Here is a 25,743-nt window from a genome sequence, read left to right as displayed (position 1 = left end):
CTGTCTATTTCCAGAAAATTTTCATCATCCAGAATAGAGACTCTATACCTATTAAACATTAACTCCCCAGTCCCTCCGCTCTCCAGCCCCTGGTAACCTCTATTCTACTTTCTGTCTCTACGAATTTGCCTGTTCTACGTACCTCATATAAGTGGATGCATACCATATTTGCCCTTTTGTGCCTGGCTTATTTCACTTAGCATAATGTTTTAAGGTTCACGCCCGCCATGTGTGTAATATTTGTCAGAATTTCATTCCTTCCTATGGCTGAATACTATTCTGTTGTATGGATATACCACATTGATCTGTTGATGGACATTTGGGTTGCTTCTACTTTTTGGCTATTATGAATAACTCTGCTATGAACATGTGTGCAAGTATCTGTTTAAGCCCCTGTTTTCAATTCTTTTGGGCATATAACTAGGGGTGGAGTTGCTGGATCATATGGTAATCTATGTCTGACTTTTTGAGGAAACACAAAACTGTTTTCCAGAGGGGCTGCACAATTTTACATTTCCACCAACAGTACATGAAGCTTCCAATTTCTCCACAGCCTTGCCAACATTTGTTATTTTCTGGTTTTGTTTGTTTGTTTACAGTGTGAAGTGGTAGCTCATTGTGGTTTTGATTTGCATTTCCCTAATGACTAATGATGGTGAGCATCTTTTCATGGGTTTATTGGCCATTCGTATATCATCTTTGGAGAAATGTCTATACAAGTCTTTAGCTCATTTTTTTGAATTTGGGATGTTCGGTGTGTGTGGGGGGGTTGTCCTTGAATTGTAGGAGTTCTTTATATATTCCAGATGTTAATCCCTTATCACCTATATGATTTGCACCTATTTTCTCCCATTCTGTGGGTTGACTTTTCTCTCTCTTGATAGTGCCCTTTGATGCAAAAAAGTTTTTCATTTTGATCAAATTCAATTTATCTATTTTTTCTTTTGTTGCTTGTGCTTTTGGTGTCATACTTAAGAAATCATTGCCTGTTACTAGGTCATGAAGATTTTCACCCATTTTCTTCTAACAGTTTTATAATTTCAGTTATATGTGTTTCTGGCATCTCTCCCCTTTGGATTCATATCTGTTGCACCTCTTAGAGCCCCCATCTCCGCCAGGGGCACTCTATGGCAGAGGGCCTGCCTTCTTGTGCATGGTATACAGTAGGCATTTAACTCCTGTTTGTAGGATATATGTTGGGCAGGGTCCTTGTGACCCCTGTCACACCTAAACTTGCCCTGCCACCAACTTTAACCACAAAGGACCACACCCTTCTCTTGCCCACTACTGCCGGGGGGCTCTGCACTGCTGTAGGACACATGTCCTCAGTCCCAGGTCCTGAGAAATGGGTGCTCACAGCTACCAAGGACAAGGCAAGCACAGAGATGGCTCTGGAGTGGCTAGAGACCCCAAAGGGGAGGTTTCAGCTAGAAGCCACCTTGAAGACTGAATAAGATTTCAGCAGGCAAACATCATTTGTGGTGAGGCCAGAGCTGGTCAGCTGGAGAGCTCATGGGCAGACAGGATTGGCCCCACGGTGGGAACTGGTTCCAGGGTGGCCCCAGTGGGAGCAGGAAATGGGGGCAGAGCTGGGAGTAGGAAAGGAAGAGCTTTCAGGGTTGTATGGGGAACGACATCTCACGGGCAATGGGGAGCCACAGAAGGCTTTTGAGCAGGGGAGTGACCCTTAAAGGCTGCACTTTTGTAAGCACTCAGTCAAGCCCCATTATGGTCTATAGCTGGTAAGGCTAGTGGTAGGGAGACAAGTCTAAAGTAAGAAACCATCATTTTTGCTGGATGCCTTGGAGTAAGTCACTGGGCTTCTCTGGGCTCCAGTTCCTGGTGACTTGGGTGGCAGGGAGGGGGCAGGGAAGTGGGGGAAAGGAAGAAACAGCTGTTCATCCTTGAGGGGCCTGGGAAAGCAGAACTTAGGGCGGGGCCAAGAGACAGACAGAGGACTTTCTGGGGCATGCCACCAAGTGAGGGCATTCCTGGGTACAGCCTGAACTGGGAACACGGGCTCCTGGCTCCCAGTGACAGCTGCCCTGCCCTCTCACTGGGTTGGCCAGCATAGCGTGTGAGGAAACAGGGCTGGGCCCCCAGCAGGCTCTGAGATTGAGGTTCCCCAGGAGGCCTATGAGTGCCCAGCCAGCACAGTGTACACCACCCTCTTAGGCACCAGAACCAGCGTAAGAACCTGCTATGGACTTCCCGCTCCAGCTCCTCCTCCTGGCCTCATCCATCCCAGCAGGTAAGTGTTGCTGGCCTTTTTCTTCTTATAGGGCCTGGCCTCAGTGAGTCCAGCCCCCTGTTGGCCTGGGCAGACTGGACTGTGTCTGGTCACAGGTTTAGCTGCTGACTTTGAAGGAGGGCATGGGAAGGCGGGGACAGGGAACAGTGACCCTCTTTGGGGTGCCCAGAGGGGCTGCATTGCTGGGGGCACATCTGGGGCACCTTCTGTGGGGCAGAGCATGGGGCTCTGCAGTGACCCCAGGCCTGCATCACGCTCCTCCCTGTCCCGCCCTCCAACTCAGGCCTGACCTCATGGGGCGTCTCCAGTCCCCAGGCTGTGCAGGGCGTAAGCGGTTCCTGCCTCGTCATCCCCTGCATCTTCAGCTTCCCTGCCAGCGTGGAGGTGCCCCACGGCATCACAACCATCTGGTACTATGACTACTCGGGCAATCGGCAGGTAGTGAGCCATTCCGGGAACCCCCAGCTGGTGGATGCCCGTTTCCAAGGTCGTGCCCTGCTGGTGGGGCGTGCCGAGAACAAGTTGTGCAGCCTGCTGCTGAGGGACCTGCGGCCCGAGGACTCGGGCTCCTACAACTTCCGCTTTGAGATCAGTGAGGGCAACCGCTGGTCAGATGTCACAGGCACAGTGGTCACCGTGACAGGTGAGGAGCAGGGCCACTGCCTGGAAGGGACTCCCAGACTGCTCCTGGCCCCACTGGCCCACAGACCCAACGCTGGTCCTGAATCCAAATGCAGCCTCAATCTTGGGCGCAGTTCCAGCCCCAGCCCTGTGCCCCCTGGCATTACCCACAATGAACCCCTCGCATCCTCCTTCCCCTTGAAGCCCCCCTGCCCCAGGCTGGAGTTTCTAGGGCAGGAGGTGTCAGGTGCAGTGAAGGGGAGTCCCTAGCCTCCTGTCTTTTTCCTCAGAGGAGCCCAGTGTGCCCACCATTGCCTCACCAGCTGAGCTGCGCGAGGGCATGGAGGTGGACTTCAACTGCTCCACTCCCTACGCGTGCCTGCAGGAGTCAGTCAGTCTGCAGTGGCAAGGCCAGGATCCCACCCGCTCCGTCACCTCCAACCTCCAGAAGCTTGAGCCCACGGGCATCAGCCACATGGAGACCCTCCACATGGCCCTGTCCTGGCAGGACCATGGCCGGACCCTGCGCTGCCAGCTCTCGGTGGCCAACCACAGGACACAGGACGAGATTCACCTCCAAGTGCAGTGTGAGTGCGCTGGGGGCCACGCCCTCGTTACTGAGCTCGCGTCTGTGGCACCCCCGTGGAAACAGTCCCTTCTCCAGCCTGTAGAAACAGCCAGGCTGCATTCGGACCCACAGGGTGGGGCAGGTGGAGAGAGACTACTAAGCCCTAAGGGCCACATTGAAAGGCTCTCTTCCACCTCCAGTCCCCGAAGCTGGGCTGGGCAGAGAAGAGGAGACACAAAAAGCCAGAGAACTGGGGGTCAAGCAGCAGGGGCCCTGGGATTTAGCCCAGCCCTGGATGTTGCCACGGAGGCAGGGGTTTACCCCTTTCCTGCCTAAGGCCACTCATACTCGTGACCAGGGTAACACCCAGACATGGCAAAGAGGCAGTGGGAGAAAGTCTGAGTTTTCACTTGGTTATGCGTCTTCCCATCACAGTAAAACAGGGCAGCCTGTTCTAGAACGACTACTGTACACAGGCATCAGGCCGGCCGCTGGCTCCGCCATCAACTAGATGAGCAAAACTTAGGGCAAGTTACTTGCCTCTCAGAGCCTCTGTTTTCTCATCTGTGTAGTGGAGGTAATAGTAAATTCTTTCTATCTCACAGGATTGTTATGAAAATTAAAGGAGTGCTTGATACCTATTAAGCACTCAGAAATATTAGCTTCTATTATTTTCATATTTACATAGATTAAGCACTTGAAAATATTAGCTTTTTTTTTTTTTGGCCACGCCTCACAGCTTGCTGGATCTCAGTTCCCTGACCAGGAATTGAACCTGGGCCACAACAGTGAAAGCCCAGAATCCTAACCACTAGTCCACCAGGGAACTCCTGAAAATATTAGCTTTTATTAGCATAGTTACATAGAGAGAGGCTTTGGAACAAGATTTAAAGAAGTGCAGTTTCTTTTTTTTTTTTTTGCGGTACACAGGCCTCTCACTGTTGTGGCCTCTCCCGTTGCGGAGCACAGGCTCCGGACGCGCAGGCTCAGCGGCCATGGCTCACGGGCCCAGCTGTTCCGTGGCATGTGGAATCTTCCCAGACCAGGGCACGAACCCGTGCCCCCTGCATCGGCAGGCGGACTCTCAACCACTGCACCACCAGGGAAGCCCCATAAGTGCAGTTTCTTTGTATTGTATTTCTTTGTTGTAACTCAACAAATGAGGTAAACATTCTGAGTGAGTTTGACTCTGCCTTTGGCCCCTCCATTAGGTGGTTGGTCCCTTGCCAACAGCTACCACAAGCCACTAAAGCAAGCAGTGTGTCCGTGACTCTCAGATAGAAGAGAGGTAATGGACACGTCATGAGGCAGAAAGCCATAGAGGGCAGCGTAGGCTGAACGCTAGGCCAAGCATCACAGCATCAGGCTCTCAGTGGAGAAGGAAGGGATCAGGACTCCTCACAAGGTCGGGGGCAGTGCCTGCCCTGGACGGGGGAACTAATGAGACTTATGATTTATCTGGGTGGGCTTCTTTAAGGCAGAGTGTTGGAAGAGGAGAGGAAAAATGCCCCCTGCCTTCCCTGAGCACCATATTCGACACCCCCCATCATGCCTTGCAGATGCCCCCAAGGGTGTGAAGATCCTCCTCAGCCCTTCGGGGCGAAACATCCTTCCAGGTGATCTGGTCACACTCACCTGCCAGGTGAATAACAGCTACCCTCAGGTCAGTTCCGTGAAGTGGGTCAAGGATGGGACGCAGCTCAAAGACCAGAGTCGTATACTACAGCTGCCCCAGGCAGCCTGGGCCGATGCTGGCATCTACACCTGTGAAGCTGGGAATGGCGTGGGCTCTTCCGTCTCACCCCCTTTCAGCCTCCACGTCTTCAGTGAGTCCTGGGTGAGCCTGGGTCTTGACCAGAGGGCAGGGAGGCGTCCAGGCCATGGCAGCTGAGGGAAACCAGGCCAAGGTGCCTCCTGGGATGCCCGTAAGGAGTCCCAGCCTTGTGTCAGACAGATGACAAACCTCCCTGGCAGTGAACAGGGCAAAGAGATGCATGGCCAGTCTAGGAGGCTCCTCTGCAGAAGGGGCATGATGTAGAATGGGCAGAGATTTAGGCTGATTGGCTGCAACCCTGAGGGTTTGGGCCTGGAAGTCAGCTGGGTATCCCCCAGTGTACCCTATGTTGCCCCCACAGTGGCTGAGGTCCAGGTGAGCCCAGCAGGCTCCATCCTGGAGAACCAGACAGTTACGCTGGCCTGCAACACACCTAAAGAAGCGCCCAGTGAGCTGCGCTACAGGTGGTACAAGAACCACGCCCTGATGGAGGACACTCACAGCCGCATCCTCCAGCTGCGCTCAACCACCAGGGCTGATACAGGCTTCTACTTCTGTGAGGTGCAGAATGCCCAGGGCAGCGAGCGCTCTGGCCTGGTCAACATGGTGGTCAGCCGTAAGTGGTGGGGGGGTGGGGAACTGGACCTGGGAGCTGGGCTAAAGAGTAGAGCCCCCTGCAGAAGGGTTGGGGTCCTGGGCCCAGGTGCCCTTGAGCTCACATCTGGTCAAGGCTTTGACCTCCCCGGGCTTCAGTTTCCTCCTATTTAAAAAAACTTTTTATTTTGAAATAAGTTCAAACTTTAAAAAAGTTGCAAGAAGAAAACAAAGAATTATCATATACCTTTAATCTAGATTCCACATTTGTTAATATTTTTGGAAAATTGATTTTCTCCCTCTCTCTCTCTAACTATATATTATATGTGTTTGTGTATATATGTGCTCACACATGCACACATATACATGTATGTATGTATATATGCACATATGTGTGTGCATACATGCACACATTTTTCTCTACATATACACTTTCTACCCACATGCATACATACATATGCACTCTATAGGTATACATACACACATATTCTATCATCTATCTATCCATCCATTTATATTCCTGAAGTTGCAGGCATAATGCCCCTTTACCCCTTAATTTCTCAGCATGTATTTCCTAGGGTCACTCTCATGCATAGCCACAGTACAACGATTGTATGTAGTCAGGAAACTTAACATTGATACAAGGCCATTGTCTAATCTACAATCCATATTTAAATTTTACCAGTTGGCCCAATAATGTCCTTTATGGTAATTACTTTTTTCTTGTCCAGGATTCAATCCAGGATCCTGCATTGCATTCAGTTGTCAAGCCTCTTTATTCTCCTTCCTTCTGGCACAGCTCCTCAGTCTTTTCTTGTCTTCCTTGACATTGAGCTCCGATGAGCACAGGCCAGTTGTTCTGTGATGCTCTCAGTTTGCGTTGGTTTGAATGGAGCAGACTGAGCCAGTGCACGTGGGCAGGGACACTGTGGATGTGATTCTGTGTCTGTCTCCCTGTGTCACATCAAGAGGCACATGGGGTCAGTTTGTCCCATTGCTGGGAGTGTTCACTTTGATTATTTGGGGCAGTGCTGCCCACTGCCAGGTTTCTTTGCCAGTTTTCCCACCTTTAAAGTGGGGTCCCTGGATCCCCACTCTCAGGGTGGCCACAAGGATTGACTGGGATGACGGAGTGATTTGCCCAGTCCGGGATAGACACTCAGGAGCTGCTGGGGTCATCCCCCCTTTCCCAGGGCATTATGGGAAAAAGTGGGTGCAGGGGTCATAGGCTATAAGGGGAGATCCAGGAATGCTCCTGTTGAGGGTAACAGGCCTGCTCCTCATCTTCACACAGACCCACCCCTCGCCCCGGACCTAACTGCCTTCCTGGAGACACAGGCAGGGCTGGTGGGCATCATCCAGTGCTCTGTGGTCAGCGAGCCCATGGCTACTCTGGTGTTGTCACATGGGGGCCTCATCCTGGCCTCCACTTCCGGGGAGGGTGACCACAGCCCACGCTTCATTCTCTCCTCTGCCCCCAACTCCCTGCGCCTGGAGATTCGAGACCTGGGGCCAACTGACAGTGGGGAGTACACGTGCTCAGCCACCAACTCCCTTGGGAATGCGTCCTCCACTCTGGACTTCCATGTCAATGGTAAGATGGCCCCAGTGAGGCTAGTGGAAGGAGTCTGAGGAGGAGGCCTTCTCTGGTACCTTCCTCCTGGGAGCCCGGAGGGGTCAACTGAGGGCCTCAACTAGCTGGCTAGAAAAAAATCACATCAAAGATATGAGGTATACAGTCATCCCAGCCTCAGAGGTTCCTAGAAGTCAAGGCAAAAAGGGAAACATGGCAGACTGAGTTATTCCTTTTGTCCCCATTCTGACTCTGAGCTTGGAGGGTTCTTCAATGCGCATTCATTTGTTTTTTATTTATTGAACATTTGGGGCAGACTCCGTGCTAGGAGTCAGATGCAGAAGACCAAATAGAGAAGTTGGGTCTTGGTGCCTGTGCTGCCTTTCCCTCCTTCTGAGGCAGACATAGCTAATTGATCAAGCCAGGTTTTTGACATAAGCCTGGGATCTGGCTCAGAATCCTTCTCAACCATGCTTCAGCCAGCTACTACCAATAAGAGCTGAATTGGCATTCAAGACCAGACCCTCCTGGATCATCAAGAGATTCACAGAGCTGATGCCACGAAGCCCAGAGCTCCCTACAATTGAGTTGGGAGAGGGGAACCCGGGGGCGCTTCCTGCGGTGGGTGGCATGAAGCCACAGGCGTGCAGGGGAGCCGAGCCTTCCTCTCTCCCTTTCCTGATAGCAGCCCGCCTCCTCATCAGCCCGGCAGCAGAGGTGGCAGAAGGGCAGGCAGTGACACTGAGCTGTAGGAGCAGCCTAAGCCCGACACCTGACACACGCTTCTCCTGGTACCGGAATGGGGCCCTCCTTCTCAAGGGGCCCAGCAGCAGCCTTCTGCTCCCTGCTGCCTCCAGCACTGACGCCGGCTCATACCACTGTTGGGCCCAGAATGGCCATAGCACCAGCGGGCCCTCCTCACCTGCTGTCCTCACCGTCCTCTGTGAGTAGCCTTCCCACCAGCCCGTGGCTGCTGTGAGGAGGATCAGCCCATTGGAGTCCATCAGCCACCCCCACCTCCTCCAGGCTCCCCTGGCCCTGTCCTACCCTGGGGTCTAGATGAGGAAGGCAGCCACAAGCCTGGACGTCGCGGACCTCGACACTCAGGACTGAAATTTGGAGACTGAGGCTGGGGAATCTCATTTCCCAGCCCCAGTTCCATTAAGGCTCTGCCTCTAGCCTCAGACCCATCATGGACACCATGTCCAAACTTTGTCCTCCAGAGCTGGGCCCTGGGACACTGTACTCATATATGTGCACACACCCCATAGGCTGTGCCCTCACAGGTGCAGACACAAAGGCAGAGCCTCTCCGCACAGGGACTGCGTCCTGTCAAGGATGGATGCTTTTGAGGGGCTGACCAATGTTCAGGACACACTTAGCTTCCAGAACACCTTCCCTGACATGAGCAGGAGTCATGTCCGGGGGCTGTCAGGAAGAGCAGGTGCCTCTGGGGTGTTTTCTAGTGTTCAGGGTGAGATCACATGGGGACTTTGGCCCCAGTCTTCAGAAACTTCTAGGAAGAGGGCATTTTAGGCATTATTTATTCTCACAGGAGCTGGCTTGGAGATCAGAGATAAGAGGCAGGAAGGATCTTGGGGGAAGGGATGGGGTGCAGAGTGGAAGCAGAGAGCAAGACACCCAGGGATTGCTAGGTAGGCGCCTGCTCAGGAGCACCTGGAGGTTATGCAAGGTGGCTGCTTGCCCTCTGTCCAAGCTAGAAAATGGCACTCCTTCTTCTGGGAAGATGCAGTCCAGCGCTAGGGCATAGCTTAGCACAAGGGGCATGGGCTGAGGTCCTCCCACCCTTGTCTGTTTGTCCTTGTGTCGTGCACAGTCTGCACAGCTGTTTGCAGCAGCTCTGGGTACATGCCTTTGCTTGGTGTGTTCTGGGAGTCTAGCCAGCCTTTAGTGGACCTGTGGGACCCTGGCAGAGGCTGTGGGATAGTGCCCATGCTCCTCTCTCTACAGATGCCCCACGCCAGCCCATGTTTACCGCCCGGCTGGACCCTGATACTGCAGGAGCCGGGGCTGGACGGCGAGGCCTCCTCTTGTGCCGTGTGGACAGTGACCCTCCGGCCCAGCTGCGGCTGCTCCACAGGGGCTGTGTCGTGGCCTCTTCCCTGTCATCTGGGGGCAGCTGCAGCACCTGTGGGGGCTGTTCCCAACGCACAAAAGTCACCAGAGCCCCCAACCTGCTGCGTGTAGAGATCCAAGACCCGGTGCTGGAGGATGAGGGCATGTACCTGTGCGAGGCCAGCAGTCGCCTGGGCAATGCCTCTGCCTCAACGACCTTCGATGCCCAGGGTGAGGCGGGTCAGGGAAAGGGTCGCTCAGGGTCAGGGGCTGGTACTCGGGACCCCATTCTTTTGCAACCCCCAGCTCTGAGGAGGGTCTATTGGGCGAAACCACCTTTGGTCAGCAGTGGGAGCTTGCTTTCCTCCCTATGCCCCATGGGCACCCCAGAGGGCCTCCTTCCCACCCCCTCCAGGCAGGGAGGCTGGACCACTGGCCCCAGGGTCTGGGGGGAAGCCATCAAGGTGAGGCCTGTCTCAGTAGGCCTGTGCTGCCTGTTCTCCAGCCACTGTCCTGGTCATCACACCATCACACACGCTGAAGGAGGGCACTGGAGCCAATCTGACTTGCAGGGTGGGCCGGGAAGCCGGTGGCCCTGCCAACTTCTCCTGGTTCCGGGATGGGGCACTGTGGGCCCAGGGCCCCCTGGAGACCCTGACGCTGCTGCCTGTGACCAGAAGAGATGCTGCCCTGTATGCCTGCCGCATCCTCACCGAGGCTGGTGCCCAGCTCTCCACCCCTGTGGTCCTGAGTGTGCTCTGTGGGTGATGGGCAAGGGCAGGTTTGGGCCCTTGGAGGGTGGAAGGGGTGGTCTGGGGGAAACAGGGCTGAGGTTCGGTTTGGGGAGGCAAGAACTTGGCTCGGGCGTGGGCAAGTGCGGGACTGAACTCTGTGTGTGTGTGTGTGTGTGTGTGTGTGGAACAGAGTGTGGCAAGTGAAAAGTGATGAGCTGTGCTGGGGGTGGCCTGAGCTCCCCACTGTCCCTGCAGATCCCCCAGATCCTCCAAAGCTGTCAGCTCTCCTGGATGTGGACCAGGGCCACACGGCTGTGTTCATCTGTACTGTGGACAGTCGCCCTCTTGCCCAGCTGTCCCTGTTCCATGGGGAGCACCTCCTGGCCACCAGCCCGGGGCCCCAGCTCTCATCCCGTGGCCACCTCCAGGCCAAAGCCACAGCCAACTCCCTGCAGCTAGAGGTCCAAGACTTGAGCCTGGCGGACTCTGGCAGCTACAGCTGCGAGGCCACCAATGTCCTGGGGTCAGCCAACACTTCCCTCTTCTTCCAGGTCCGAGGTGAGTGTCAGTCCTCTGAAGCTGTGGTGGACCCAAGTGCCCTGGGGGCCACTCTGCATATTTATGTATAGATATATAATATACAAATGTGAGTATATATACATATATACACATGCATATGAATATATTCATATTCTTCATTTATCTATCTATCAATATTCTTCTGTAATAATCCTCCCTAAGTGAATAAACCAGAAAAAAGGAAAGTTAATATCAATAATGCTGCAAAGGCCAAAGAAAAACACACTTTTTTCTCCCACAATGACAAACAACAGTTTTTGAACATTTTCCTTGGGCCTTGATTCTGTAGAGAAATTGAAGGTCAGAGTTTTAGGGGCTTTCTCATGGTCACGTGACTAGTCCCTGGCACATTCAATGCTGGTCCCTGGCACAGTCTGGGCTCTCAATCACCACTCTGTCCCTCCTTTTTACTCCCCCAACCCTGGTCTCCTCCTGCCTCAGACCCAGGGGGCACTAGGGACAGCCCTTTGCCTGGTCCCCAGTTCCTGGGCTCTCATGACTTGGAGGTTGGGTGCAGAGTTGGCTGGAGAGAGCTGAAAAGAACTCAAGATTACACAGCTGCTAACTTCCCCTTTCAAGCACTTGGTCACCCATGCTGAGGCCAGCTCATGATAAGGACAATGGCGCTTGGCATGACCTAAATCCCTACCATTTCAGTGCTTTATGGGGTCAAACCAACATTTGTCAAGAGCTAACATGTGCAGGTGCTGTGCCTGGCACTGGGGTTAGAGGTCACACAAGCTGAGAGCCCAGGTGAGGCTCACCCTCTGGTAGGTGAAATATGATTGACAAAGCAAAACCATAACTCAAGGTGGTGGGCAGTGAATGCTGGTCAGAACCAGGGCAGAGGAGTCAGGTGCAGGAGAGGAAGAGGCATGGAACGGCAGTGGGGCCCTCAGTAGTGGTCTGGTGGGGGAGCTGTGGCTCCAGGACACGGGCTTGGGGTCTTGCAGTCCTCATGTGGACACACATGCAGTCCCAGAATGTGGGAGGGTATGGCAGAGGGCCCTCACCTGCTCTTGGTTTCTCCCTGCAGGAGCCTGGGTCCGGGTGTCACCATCGCCTGAGCTCCGAGAGGGCCAGGCTGTGGTCCTGAGCTGCCAGGTACCCACAGGGGTCCTGGAGGGGATCTCATACCGTTGGTATCGGGATGGCCAGCCCCTCCAGGAGTTCACCTCGGCCACAGTCCATTTTGCAGCCATAACTTTGAGCCAAGCTGGGGCCTACCATTGCCAAGCCCAGGCTCCAGGTTCAGCCACCACGAACTTGGCTGTCCCCGTCAGCCTCCATGTGTCGTGTAAGCACTTTCGTTCGTGTTTCCTGGGGGATGAGGGAGCCAAGGGCATGACTGGGGAAGGAGATGCCGAGCCCCTGGTCCTGGGCTCTGCCTCCGAGAGAGTCCTAGATGAGGGACCACCTGGTTGGGCCCTGACCACTGCTTGCTTTGTGTAGATTCCCCTCGCCAGGCCACACTCATCCCCCTAATGGACACAGGCCCTGGGCGACTGGGCCTCCTCCTGTGCCGTGTGAACAGCGACCCTCCAGCCCAGCTACGACTGCTCCATGGGGACCTCCTCGTGGCCTCTACCCTACAAGGTGTGGGGGAGCTTGCAGGCAGCTCTCCCCGGCTACAGATGACTGTGGCCCCCAACACGCTGCGTCTGGAGATCCACAATGCAGTGCTGGAGGATGAGGGCGTTTACACCTGCGAGGCCACCAACGCCCTGGGCCAGGCCTCGGCCTCAGCCACCTTTGATGCCCAGGGTCAGTGTAGGGGTGTGAGTGTGTGTGTGTGTGGCTCCTTTAAGAGAAGAGGAGGTTGGAGAGGGTTCTGGAAGCCTGAGGCACAGGCAGGAGGGTTGAACATAGGACAGTCTGTATTCCCACCCTTCTTAAGGGCAGCAGTCTCCAGATCTGGTTTTCATGGAAAACCTTTTTTATTTTTATTTATTTATTTATTTATTTATTTTTTGTGGTACGCGGGCCTCTCACTGCTGTGGCCTCTCCCGTTGTGGAGCACAGGCTCCGGACGCGCAGGTTCAGCGGCCATGGCTCACGGGCCTAGCCACTCCGCGGCATGTGGGATCTTCCCAGACCGGGGCACGAACCCGTGTCCCCTGCATTGGCAGGCAGATTCTCAACCACTGCGCCACCAGGGAAGCCCTATTTATTTATTTTTTAAATTTTATTATTTATTTATTTATTTATGGCTGCGTTGGGTCTTCGTTGACTGCGCACAGGCTTTCTCTTGTTGCGGCGAGCATGGGCTACTCTTTGTTTCGTTGCAGGGTGCGGGCTTCTCATTGCGGTGGCTTCTCTTGTTGCAGAGCACAGGCCCTAGGCGCACGGGCTTCAGTAGTTGTCGCGCATGGGCTCAATAGTTGTGGCTCACGGGCTTAGTTGCTCCGCAGCATGTGGGATCTTCCTGGACCAGGGCTCCAAACTGTGTTTCCTGCTTCGTCAGGCAGATTCTTTGTTTTTTTTTTTTTTTTTTTTTTTTTGTGGTATGCGGGCCTCTCACTGTTGTGGCCTCTCCCGTTGCGGAGCACAGGCTCCGGATGCGCAGGCCCAGCGGCCATGGCTCACGGGCCCAGCCGCTCCGCGGCATATGGGATCCTCCCAGACCGGGGCACGAACCCGTATCCCCTGCATCGGCAGGCGGACTCTCAACCACTGCGCCACCAGGGAGGCCCCCGTCAGGCAGATTCTTAGCCACTGCACCATCAGGGAATTCCCTGAAAACCTTTCTTAAAAACAGAATTTTGCATGAATGCCCAGTGGATAAAACTAATCAGAAAGGGGGCACTCAAGGAGAAACCACAGCAGGGCAGGTGAGGCCTGTAGGGCTCAGGGCGCTGCAGAGAGAACTCTGCTTGGGACCACCTGACAGATGATGAGCCATTTCCTAAGCTCCATCTCTGACCCCACTTACAGGTGGGTCACCTGTGCCTCCCAGAGGCCGAGGGGCTTCCCATCCTCATGGAGACAGGTGACTTGCTTTACACAGCCTTTGGTAATCCCTGGTGTCCCCATGCCCTCCTTCTCTCCCCAGCTGTGAGTGTGCAGGTGTGGCCCAAAGCCACCGTACAGGAGGGGCAGCTGGTGAACCTGACCTGCCTTGTATGGGCTACCCACGTGGCCCAGCTCACCTATACATGGTACCAAGACGGGCAGCAGCGCCCAGGTGCTGTCCACTCCATCTCCCTGCCCAACGTCACGGTCATGGATGCTGCCTCCTACCGCTGTGGAGTGTTGACCCCTGGCCAGGCACTCCACCTCTCCAGACCCGTCACCCTGGACGTCCTCTGTGAGTGTGGCTGGATGCAGGGTGGAGCTGGGAGGAATGACAACAGCTTGCAGGGATCAGGGCATGGCCAGAGCCTCACAGGCATCCACCCCAGGAACGCAGTACCGAGCTGGCTGATGGAGTACTGGACAAGGAGCATTAGAGTTTGGGGTCACTGGGGCAGAGAAGCAGTGCCCCAGATTGGGCAAGTGGAGGCCCTTGGGGGTGGGGAGCCAAGGCCCTCTTGGTTAGAATGCTACCTGCAAACTGGCCTCCTCACCACTGTGGTCCCTGAACTCCTTCTATGCCTTCGTGCCTCCATAGATGCACCCCGCGGCATGCGCCTGACCTATCTCCTGGAGAGCCGCGGCGGGCAGCTGGCCCTGGTGCTGTGCACAGTGGACAGCCGCCCACCTGCCCAGCTGGCCCTCAGCCATGCTGGCCGTCTCCTGGTGTCCTCGACCACAGCCTCTGTCCCCAACACCCTGAGGCTGGAGCTGTGGGAGCCCGGGCCCAGTGACGAGGGTCTCTACAGCTGCTCGGCCCGCAGTCCTCTGGGTCAGACCAACATGTCCCTGGAGCTGCGGCTAGAGGGTGAGGCAGGGCCCTAGCCAGGCGCACCAGGGGTGGGATCAGTTATGGTGTCTGGCCAGCCCAGCTGACCACGTCTTCTTGGTACAGGTGTGCAGGTGACCCTGGCTCCGTCAGCCACTGTGCCCGAGGGAGCCCCCGTCACAGTGACTTGTGAAGACCCTGCTGCCCGCCCACCCACCCACTATGCCTGGTACCACAACAGTCGTTGGCTGCAGGAGGGGTCAGCTGCCTCTCTCTCGTTCCCGGTGGCTACACGGGCTCACGCGGGCGCCTATACCTGCCAGGTCCAGGATGCCCAGGGCACACGCAGCTCCCGGCCCACAGCACTGCATGTCCTTTGTGAGCAAGTGTCCTTGGCTGGGGGTGCCCAGGGAGGGTGGAGGGTGCTTCTGGGCCCTGGTGTGGGTGGGCATAGGACTGCAGGGAACCTGGGAACGGACACTTGGGGAAAGAAAGACATAGGTGATGAGGGAAGATTCCTTAAGGTCCTGTGAACCCTGTCTGGAGGAATCTGCCCACAGGACTCCTGAGAAGCTGTCACTTCCCAGAAGTAACCATTTTCCCAGAGGTTTCAGCCTCACCAATGCCAGGCAGGTGGGCAACGGATAGCACAGGGTTTCCAAGCAAAGCCCTCAACTCTGCCCTGCCCCACAACGCAGATGCCCCTCGGGACGCTATCCTGTCCTCCTTCTGGGACTCAAGGGCCAGCCCCATGGTCGTGGTACAGTGCACCGTGGACAGCGAGCCACCTGCCGAGCTGGCCCTCTCCCGCGATGGCAAGGTGCTGGCCACCAGCCACGGGGTCCACGGCTCAGCAGTGGGGACGGGCCACGTCCAGGTGGCCCGCAACGCCCTGCAGCTGCGGGTGCAAGAAGTGCCCTCAGGTGACAGGGACACCTACGTCTGCACGGCCCGCAACTTGTTGGGCTCAGTCAGCACCATGGGGCAGCTGCAGGCAGAAGGTGAGCAGGCCAGGGCGCAGGAGGGGCGCCGGTGCTGTGGGGTCTGAGTCCATGTGAGGGGTGGGGCTCCCACAGAAGGGGGCTGGCTGGCCTGACCTAGTGGGGAGGAACAGCTCCCCCAGGAGGGGGTTGCCCAGCCTGAGGGGGAGAAACAGCCTGGCCCTTGGAGAGCTCCCTAGGGAGGGGGAGGGGCGGGGAGGTATGGCAATGCCCAAGGGGAGCTTGGGTGCAGGGGAGACATAACCTTGCCCTCGCAGGGCCCAGACTGCGGGTGGGAGCACTGACCTGCCCTGGGGAAACCAGGGATGGGAAGACAGACATAACCCTACCCACAGGGAGCTCAGTTTGAGGGACAAGGTGCAGCCCCACCTTGGGGAGTCCAACCTGAGGGCAAGACACAGCCTCATCCATCAAAAAGCTTGAATAGATGAGAGAGGGAGGCAGAGCTTTGCCCCGGAAGTCCCCGGGGCAAGGAGGAGAGCTAGCCCTGATCTCAGTCTGATGGAGGAGACACAGTCCCACCTTTGGGGATCCAGATCCCAAGTCAGATCAGGCCTTCCCATCATGCACAGAGGCCAACCCAGAGACTCCGGCTCCTACAGGCCTACAGATCTCTAACCACCTCTGGTCCTGCAGGTGTGCATGTGGTGGCTGAGCCAGGGCTGGATGTGCCTGAGGGCACAGCGCTGAACCTGAGTTGTTACCTCCCTGGCGGCCCTGGGCCCGTGGAGAACTCTACCTTTGCTTGGTTCTGGAATGGCCGGCAACTACACACAGAGCCTGTGCCCACCCTCGCCTTCACTCATGTGGCCCTTGCCCAAGCTGGAATGTACCACTGCCGGGCTGAGCTCCCCACTGGGGCCACCACCTCTGCTCCAGTCATGCTCCGGGTGCTCTGTGAGTGTGACATCCTCCCCCTGCCCCAGTCTCCCCACGTCTCACACGCCCACTTCAGGTCTTCCTCCTCTTCTGTCTGCAAAGAGCAAGGACTTCACAGGAATGGAGTCCTGGGTCAGAGGATTCCCGGTGACTGATGTGTGATCTTGTGCACCTCCCTTGGCTTCCTTATCTGTAAAATGTCAGTCCCCTCACCTTGTGAGGAGTACACAAGATAGTACACAGTAGGCCCTCATCAACATTGGCCCCCTACTTTATTCTTCACCAGGGCCCCATACCGTATCAGTAAGCTATTGCTGTGTAATAAGCCACCCCAAAACCTAGTGCTTAAAACGACAGCCATTTTTCATTTGCTCACAATTCTGTGGGTCAGAAATTTGGGCTGGGCTCAGCTGTGCAGTTCTGCTAGTCTTACCTCATGTGGCTGCAGTTGCCCAGTGGCTGAACAGAGGCTAGATGGTCTAGGATGGCTTCACCCTCATGGCTGGCAATTGGGGCTGGCTATAGGCTGGGCCACATGTATCCAGCAGGCTGGCCTGGGCTTCCCACATGGTTGTTTTCCAAGGAGAGCAGAAGATGCAAGGCCCCTTGAGGTCTAGCCCCGAAGTCGCACAATGTTACTTCTTCTGCCTTCAAAGTGAGTCACAGATTTAAGGAGTGAGGAAGCAGGCTCTCCCTCTTAATGGGTGGAGCAGCAGTCACCTTGCATGGGGTACAGGAAGGGGAGGAATTTGTGGTTGTTTCTGCAATCACCACACTCCCCGTCTTCCCACAGACCCTCCCAAGACGCCCACCATGACGGTTTTTGTGGAGCCCGAGGGTGGCGTCCAGGGCATTCTGGACTGCCGAGTGGACAGCGAGCCCCTAGCCAGCCTGACCATCCACCTTGGCAGTCGGCTGGTGGCCTCCAGCCAGCCCCAGGTTGCTCCTGCCAAGCCACACATCCACGTCTCAGCCACCCCCAATGCCTTGAGGGTGGACATCGAGGAGCTGAGGCCCGGTGACCAGGGGGAATACGTGTGCTCTGCCTCCAACGCCCTGGGCTCTGCCTCTGCTGCCACCTACTTTGGAACCAGAGGTGAGGGGGGCTCTATCTCCCAGGCCACTCTGTGCAGAGGCCCAGTTCTCAGGTCCGAAGGCTTCCTTCTGAGGTCTTTCCTGAATCACTTCTGCTGCAATCAGCTTGTCTAGTCTAGACTGATTTCTTGAAGCTCCTTTTCATGGGGACGCTTCTGAGAGAAAGTGAAACTTAAGTTTCATCTTGGGGGAGTCACCTTAGGAGGGAGCATTGGAGGCCTGGAGCCACAGCCACCCCTAAACCCCACCCCTGTGTTCCAGCCCTGCACCGCCTGCATCTGTTCCAGCAGCTACTCTGGGTCCTGGGGCTGCTGGTGGGCCTCCTCTTCCTACTGTTGGGCCTGGGGGCCTGCTACGCCTGGAGGTGGGTCTGGAGCTAGAAGGTGGACAGAGTTACCTCATCCTTCCCCCATGTTCCTCCCACCAAATTCACAAGCTCCATACTTCCTAGCCTGTCCCTCTCTTTGCTCCAAATTTGGGAAGCCCTTCTAGAATCATCTCTAAATCTATCTTTCTGTAGTTTTCTTCTTTTCTTATCTCTGCCCTCTCACTGCTGAAGAAAGGGCTGGGGAGGAAGAAAGTAGCCTACTCTCCACAAATCTCCCCAGCTCTCTGTGTAGTGAGCAGTCTGGGGTGAAGCTTATAGGGTGGGGGAAGGGAATGGGGGCAGGCGGGGGAGGGGAGAGGCTCTCTGAGTCCGCTTTTACCCTTGCAGAAGGAGGCTTTTTCATAAGCTGAGAGTGGGTGAAAATTCGGTGGAGATGGCTTCTCGGAAGGAAACCACACAGGTATTCGTTCACCATGTGGGCACATGCAGACACAATGCTCAGCTAACCCGCACTGCGGGGCTGGCACCGAGAGATTACTCTCATTTATAGGATGGTGTCTGGGGCTAGGCAGAGACTAGGGAGAGAGCATAGTGACCCAGCGCCCCCCGAGAAGACAGGGGGAGCCATATTCTGACTGGGGCGGAGCAGTCACGTGCTTGCTGCGTGGCTGCCTGAATGACTGGAGTAGACATTCTGAACTGAGCAGCATCACCTCTACTTCCAGGACACATCTTGTAACACAGGACCCCACCCGGGTTTTAGGGTCTCTCTTCCCCACTCCTGATTCTGCCCATCACCTGGGCAGGGGTGAAAGTCTGTTTCTCCTCCCCTGTGATGTGTCCCCTTCTTCAGATAATCCGTTTGGTGGGCCAGGGCTCCCAGCCACATTTCCAGTCATGCACACTCTCACCAATCCCCTTGGGACCCCTACCCAAGGCTGGGGACCTGGGGGACCGCCCTCCAGAGTTAGAGGTCAGGTGATGACTACTCCCAGAGTCCTCCAGTGACCAGAGTTTTCTCTGTGGGAAGCTCATTGATCCTGATGCAGCCACATTTGTGACCTTGTCCTGTGCTCTGTCCCTCAGCTGACCTGTAGCATTTCCTGCCTTCAGGGGGAGGAGGTTACAGGAATCTGTGATGACTCGGGCCCTGTGAACAAGACAGCGTTGGGTCCTGCCTGCCTCCATGAAAACAGCTCTGTGGCACCTGACTTTCTATGACCTGGCTCCAAACCCCAAGAAAAATGGGTGGCGAGAGGTGGAGGTGAACATCAATCTACCAGGAAGGGTGTTGACCCTGGGGGACTCTGAAGAGAAATGAATTGACCAAGTCCATTTCTCTTTCTCTTTTCTCTGGATCTCATCTCTCCATTGATATTCCAGTGCATTGCCTCTTCACATCTTTCTCCTCCAAGCTTACCCTGAACATTTGAGATGGATTAGAATAGAGGAAGAGCTTTCTACATCATCACAGGCTGGTCAAGGCACTCTGTACTAGCTAGAATATAAGCTAGGCTACTGTAACAAGACCAAATACAGTAACTTCAACGTGAGAGAATTTGATTTTTCTCTCCCATACTAGTCTGGATATGTTAAGGTGGTTTAAGATGTTGGAGCTCTGGATCCTTCTATTTTGTTTTTCTCCATCCCTAAAATGTTGCCTTTGATTGTGAAGTTCACAATGATGCCACTGCATTCACACTTCCTCCAGCAAGAAGAGGGAAGAGTGGAAGTTAAAGGCATGCCCTTTCCCATTGTGGTTACAACCCATTAGTTGTGCAGGTAATTTCCACTCACTTCCCATTGGCTGGAATTTAGTCATATGGCCATGCCAAGCTGCAAGGGATTCTGGGAAATGTAGTTTTTTATTATATATTCAAAGGACTCCCGACTATCGACACATCCCTGAGATTTTGACATTGATGGGCATGCTGCCAGCGGGCCACGTTCTGTCTCAGCGCTCATCTACTGAAGGCCAGGGTGCGTCCTTGTCTATTCTGGTCATGGGCTTCCTGGAGGAGGTAGTCTCTCTCACACATTAAGACTGAGGAAATCAAGAAGGTTTCGTGGTCCCTAGGGAGAGGGAATCCCAGGCAGTTGGGTTGCCTGAACAGGCATTTTGTGCCAGATCTGGCTTCTGGAAGAAGAGATGCTCCCATTCCCACTCCCCCACCCCCAGAGAATGGGGAGCAGAAATGGTATCAGCATCCTTGTTTCTGCTCCAAGTGCATTCCTGTCCATGATCAAGTGAGCTCACGTCCTCTTCCTGGAAGCTTGTGCACCAGGGGCTGTTAAGACAAACAAGGGTCACTAAGAAAGAATAACATGCCCCTAGGGAAGTCAGTGCCTGAGGGGAAACAGTTCTCAAGTGGGCTAGTGACTCCCCTGGTATCCTGGTGGCAGATGGTGGGAGGAGCAAAGAGCCCACCACTCTGGGATTTGAGTTGAGAAATGTGAAGAGAAGTGGGGAGTTGGCATAGGAGCTAACAGGTTGGGAAAAAATTGGAGGCCAGGTGAGATTCATGTAGCCGTGGCTGGACCCTTCCGGTACTTATTAGTGCCTGATTGCCAGGCTCTTCCTGGGAGCCTATCAGGCATGTCCTCCCAATAAACGTCCATCCTGTGACATAACTGGAATGAGTCTCTTTCTTGCAAGCCAAACTGCTGGACTGGAACACAGAGGATTCGAATGTGAGTGGGGTTTATTCTGGGACACCATCTGCTGGAGGTGGCAGTGGGTGCAAATTATATGACCTTTACCACAAACTACCTTATGCTCAAGCAATTCGTGCCCCTTCCTTCTCCGTGAGGCTCTGGGCACTGCTCACCTCTGCTGCACACATGACCAGCACTGTGCTTGGCATGCAGTAGGTAAGCATTTAGTAAGCACTGGTTTTTCTACATTGCTCTCAAGTGGGAGGGTGGAAACTGTGGGCTAAAACCAGAGATAGGACAAGGAGAGAGCAAGCTAGATGCAGCCGGATGTTTTGCAACTGTCTAAGGAAGAGAGGGTGATGGGAGGACCACGGGTAGCCACAGAAGGGATGGCTACTGGAGGATTTGGGAACATTTGACTTGGAGTCTTCATCTGCTTCTGTGAACCTCCAAGGGGACGTAGGTCCACCTGGGATTGGAGGGTTCTCAGGGGTGTTAGTTTTGTCTACCCCCAGTGGTCTGTGGCTCCTCAAGGCTTTTAAATAAACTTTTAATTCAAGGGTAGCACACATACAGGAAAGTGCACATATTTTAAGTGTACAGTTCAATGACTTTTCAGAAAGTGAATATACCCATGTAACCAGCACCCAGATCAAGACACAGACCATTACCAGCCCCCAGAGTCTCATTTGTGCCCCTCTCTCCAGTCGCAAGCCCCCAAAGGTAACTAGTATCCTGACTTCTGACACCATAGGTTTGATGTGTCTGTTTTTGAACTTTATGTGGGAACCATACAGAATGTATGACGACTTTGGAAAACTGTTTCACATTATCTATTAAAGCTAAAATACCCCTGTCTTATGACCCTGAAATTCTACCCCTGGGTATTTGTTCAAAAGGATTAAGGGCTTATATCTGCTGTGAGACTTGTACCAGAATGTTTATAGTCACCCTTTTCCGGGTCACTCTTCAGAATGAGTCCTGTTTACAGATGGTGGGTGTCGCCCATTACACAAACACTCCGAAGGCTTAACTCTCACTTGCTTTCTTCCCAGGACACTTCCAGATGCCCCTCTGGAGACTGACACTAACACTCCATCTGATAAATCATCTTTCCCACTGTGTCATTGGTCACGAACACCAAGCTGATGAGTGGCACTTCTAGGACCCATCTTCTTCAACTTTGGTCCAATGACCCCAGCCCCTCCTCTGCAACCTCCAAATGTAAACAGTTGCTCTGAGATTTTAGCAGAAAATTCCTCTTACATGGCTTGGACACAGCTTATCTGAGTTTGGGAGGCATCCACTTTGCAAGGACTCCAGTCCCTCTATGGCTTTTAAGCTACGTGTCCCCCTCATTTTGTTAGCACTGACTGTGTGCCAGGTCCTGTGCCAGGCAGCAAACATAGTCCCAGAGCCTACAGAACTTAAGGTCTGGAGGAGAGAGACAAGGCAATGGGCAAGTGCATTGCTGTTTGAGATGTGGTGCAGTGAGAAGGATAGTGCAGGGGACAGTGGCCGGCTTCAAGTCAGGGAGGGCCCCTGGACAAGAAGACACCAAGGCCACGGTCTGCAGTGTGAGTAGGAGTTAGCCAGTGTGCTGAAGCCTCCCCTCTGCCTTCAGAGTCTGGCTGCCCTGGAGGTTGCTCTGCTTCCCTGGCCCCCAGGTCATGGGACTTGGGCCACCTCCAGGCCAGGGTGCACATTGGTGTTGTCCTGCCCCTGTGACCTCTGGAGCTTTCTTAGCTGCGCCTCTCTTCTTCCTCTTCAGGACTGTTTCCTTTACCATGGTTGGCACTTGTATCTTCCTAACTTGCCCTCCCTCAGGATCCACATTCTCTTTTGGAATCTCCAGTTGGCTCCTGTTTCAAGACGGAAGCCTGATCTCTCTGTTCACCCCTACTCCTCCCCAAAGCCTCTTCGGATGAGAAAAGAGAGAGCAAAATGGACCAAGCGTGTGACAGGATGCCTTACTCTCTGCCTCCTGGTCATCCAGCAGGAATATCGGGAATTCTGTCCTGGAGGGGTGGCCTCTGCTGCTGTCAGCCCCCAGGGCAAAAAGAGCCCCTCTCTTTCCCCATTCAGGGAGGATGTGGGGAAGAGTAGGGGTGGACAGAGAGGCCCAGGCTCTTTCTTCTTGAACCAGGAGCACAACCAGAGATTCCAAAAGAGAATGTGGATCCTGAGAGAAGGCAAATTAGGAAGACACAAGTCTTCATCCACAGGGGGAGGGGTTGATGCCTCTCCAGCCTGTCTACACTGGAGCACCCCGCATGACCAAAGCCATCTATGTCTGTACTAGGTCTCGTTCCCCATTACAGGGTTTCATGTGCAAGTGACCTATTAAGAACGTGTTCCCAGGGGAGACCAGTAAAAGGGTGGAGGAAGCAGGACAGGCAAAGGGAGGAAGCTAAGGACCCATGCATATGAATGTTCACAGCAGCATTTTTTTTTTTTTTTTTTTTTTTTTTTGCTGTACGCGGGCCTCTCACTGTTGTGGCCTCTCCCGTTGCGGAGCACAGGCTCCGGACGTGCAGGCTCAGCGGCCATGGTTCACGGGCCCAGCTGCTCCGCGGCATGTGGGATCTTCCCAGACCAGGGCACGAACCCGTGTGCCCTGCATCGGCAGACGGACCCTCAACCACTGCACCACCAGGGAAGCCCCACAGCAGCATTTTTTATAACATCTCAAAACTAAGAACCACTCAAAGCTCCAGCAACGGTAGTGTCAATGAAAGAAAAATGTGGTTATAGTCACACAATCAAATGTTACTCAGCAATGAGTATAACTGAGCTGAAGCCACACACCACAGGCTGGGGAAAATATTTGCAACTCATACTCCAGACAAAGGGTTCATCTCCCTTATATATAGAGTTGCTTCAAGTTGTTAAGAGAAAGACCCAATAGAAAAATGAGCTGCGGATATGAACAGGCAATTCAGTGAAAAAGAAATACAAACGGCTCTTAAATGTTTGAACAAATATTCAACCTCACTCATAAGACAAAATGCAAATGGAGACTGCACTTTCACTTTCAGACTAGCAAATATTACGTTTTGATAACTGTGTTGGTAAGGTTGTGGGAAAATGAGCACTCCAGATATCGCTGGTACAACTGTGAGCTGGCACAAATCAGAGGGCAATTTAACTCTATCTACCCAAATCACAAACACACATATCCTTTGACCCAGCAATCCTGCTTGTAGGATATCATCTCACAGATGAATTTGTGTATATAACTATCCATTACAGCATTGTTTGTAATAGCAAAGGGACTGGAAACCATTTATATGCCCAAGAGGAGACTATGAATAAATGATAGCATTCAACTATTAAAAATGATGAGAATGCTGCATACCCACTAGAATGGCTAAAATTTAAAAGGTTGGGGACTTCCCTGGTGGTGCAGTGGTTGAGAATCCGCCTGCCAGTGCAGGGGATACAGGTTCGATCCCTGGTCCAGGAAGATCCCACATGCTGTGGAGCAACTAAGCCCGTGCGCCACACTACTGAGCCTGTGCTCTAGAGCCTGCGAGCCACAACTACTGAGCCCGTGTGCCACAACTACTGAAGCCCGTGCGCCTAGAGCCCGTGCTCCACAACAAGAGAAGCCACCACAATGAGAAGCCCACGCATTGAAGCGAAATGAAGAGTAGCCCCCGCTTGCCGCAACTAGAGAAAGCCTGTGTGCAGCAATGAAGACCCAATGCAGCCAAATAAATAAATAAGTAAATAAAAATAAAAGATTGATAACACTAAAATGTTGGTGAGAATATGGAGAACTCTGACACATTGCTAGTGGGAATGTAGAATGGTACAGACACTTTGGAAAATAGTTTCTTTAAAAAATTAAACATGCCCTTTACTGTATGACCTAGCAATCCTACTTCTAGGTATTTACAGATGAGAAATGAAAACATGTTCATACAGATTTACACAGCAATTTGTAGAAGCCATATTTAGAAGAGCCCAAACTGGAAAAGAACCCAAATGTCTAGCTGGAGAATAGAGAAACCGTGCTTCCCCCTTACCATGGAACATACTCAGCACTACAAAAGAGCAAATTACTGCTACATGAAACAATGCAAATGAATCTCAAAAACAAAGAGGGAAGGAAACCAGACACAAAAGAGTACATGTTTTATGATTCTGCTTGTATGAAGTTCTAGAACAGGCAAATCTTATCTATAGACAGAAAGTATATCAGTGGTTGCCTGGGGTTAGGAGTGGAAGAGATTGACTGGGAAGGGGCACAGGGGAACTATTTGGGGGTGATGGAAAGGTTCTATCTAGATTGTGGTGGTGATTACATAGGTGTATAAATTTTTCAAAACTCATCTAATTGTACACTTAAAGTAAGTGCATTTTATTGTAATTTTAAAATCCAAAGTAATCATAGTAGAATAATAGTAATAAGCATAAGAATAGTGTTGGGACTTCCCTGGTGGCACAGTGGATAAGACTCTGTGCTCCCAATGCAGGGGCCCAGGTTCGATCCCTGGTCAGGGAACTAGATCCCACACACTTGCTGCAACTGGGAGTTCGCATGCCACAACTAAGGAGCCCACCTGCTGCAACTAAGACCCAGTGCAACCAAATAAATAAAAATAAATAAATATTAAAAAAATAATAATAGTGTTAATGTAGACTTCCCTGGTGGTCCAGTTGTTAAGACTCTGCACTTCCACTGCAGGGGGCACAAGTTCAATCCCTGGTCAGGGGAACTAAGATCCCGTATGCTGCATGGCAAGGCCAAAACAAGAAAGAAAAAGAAAAAGAATAGTGTTAAGGAGACCACTGATAGGAAGGATCTCCAAGGGTATTAAGTGAAAAAAATCAAGGTACAGAAAAATGTTAAAAAGAGGGAAAAAAGTGTTTGTATTGTCGTGGACATGCATAAACTAATCTAAAAGCCTATACAAGAAGCTTATAATAGCTTCTGGTTGGAGGGGAGTGGTCTGAGAGGATGGCATGTTCCCTATACCTCTCATCATACTTTTTTTTTTTTTTTGCCGTACGCGGGCCTCTCACTGTTGTGGCCTCTCCCGTTGTGGAGCACAGGCTCCGGACGTGCAGGCTCAGCGGCCATGGCTCACGGGCCTAGCCGCTCCACGGCATGTGGGATCTTCCCGGACCGGGGCACGAACCCGTGTGCCCTGCATCGGCAGACGGAC

The 25,743-nt window shown here is 53.4% G+C and overlaps 1 protein-coding gene across 1 annotated transcript; it reads left to right on the top strand.

Moving 5' to 3' along the window:
- The first annotated feature begins 2,015 nt into the window (after positions 1 to 2,015).
- On the top strand, positions 2,016 to 19,144 carry SIGLEC1 (sialic acid binding Ig like lectin 1). Its single transcript, XM_082644355.1, has 21 exons — positions 2,016 to 2,251; positions 2,535 to 2,894; positions 3,163 to 3,459; positions 5,000 to 5,266; positions 5,576 to 5,830; positions 7,103 to 7,402; positions 8,067 to 8,324; positions 9,353 to 9,688; positions 9,963 to 10,217; positions 10,447 to 10,749; positions 11,807 to 12,067; positions 12,223 to 12,534; positions 13,823 to 14,077; positions 14,381 to 14,650; positions 14,738 to 14,989; positions 15,310 to 15,612; positions 16,249 to 16,509; positions 17,285 to 17,587; positions 17,848 to 17,950; positions 18,302 to 18,374; positions 19,028 to 19,144. Exons 1-21 carry the CDS (start codon positions 2,203 to 2,205, stop codon positions 19,133 to 19,135), a joined length of 5,181 nt encoding a protein of 1,726 aa, XP_082500481.1. The 5' UTR covers positions 2,016 to 2,202; the 3' UTR covers positions 19,136 to 19,144.
- The last annotated feature ends 6,599 nt before the right edge of the window (positions 19,145 to 25,743 follow it).

This window comes from Mesoplodon mirus, assembly GCF_964341445.2.
Source record: "Mesoplodon mirus genome assembly, chromosome: 15".
Lineage (NCBI taxonomy): Eukaryota > Metazoa > Chordata > Mammalia > Artiodactyla > Ziphiidae > Mesoplodon > Mesoplodon mirus.
The sequence above is the reverse complement of the archived record's forward strand: the minus strand, read 5'-3'. Positions and strand labels throughout refer to the sequence as shown.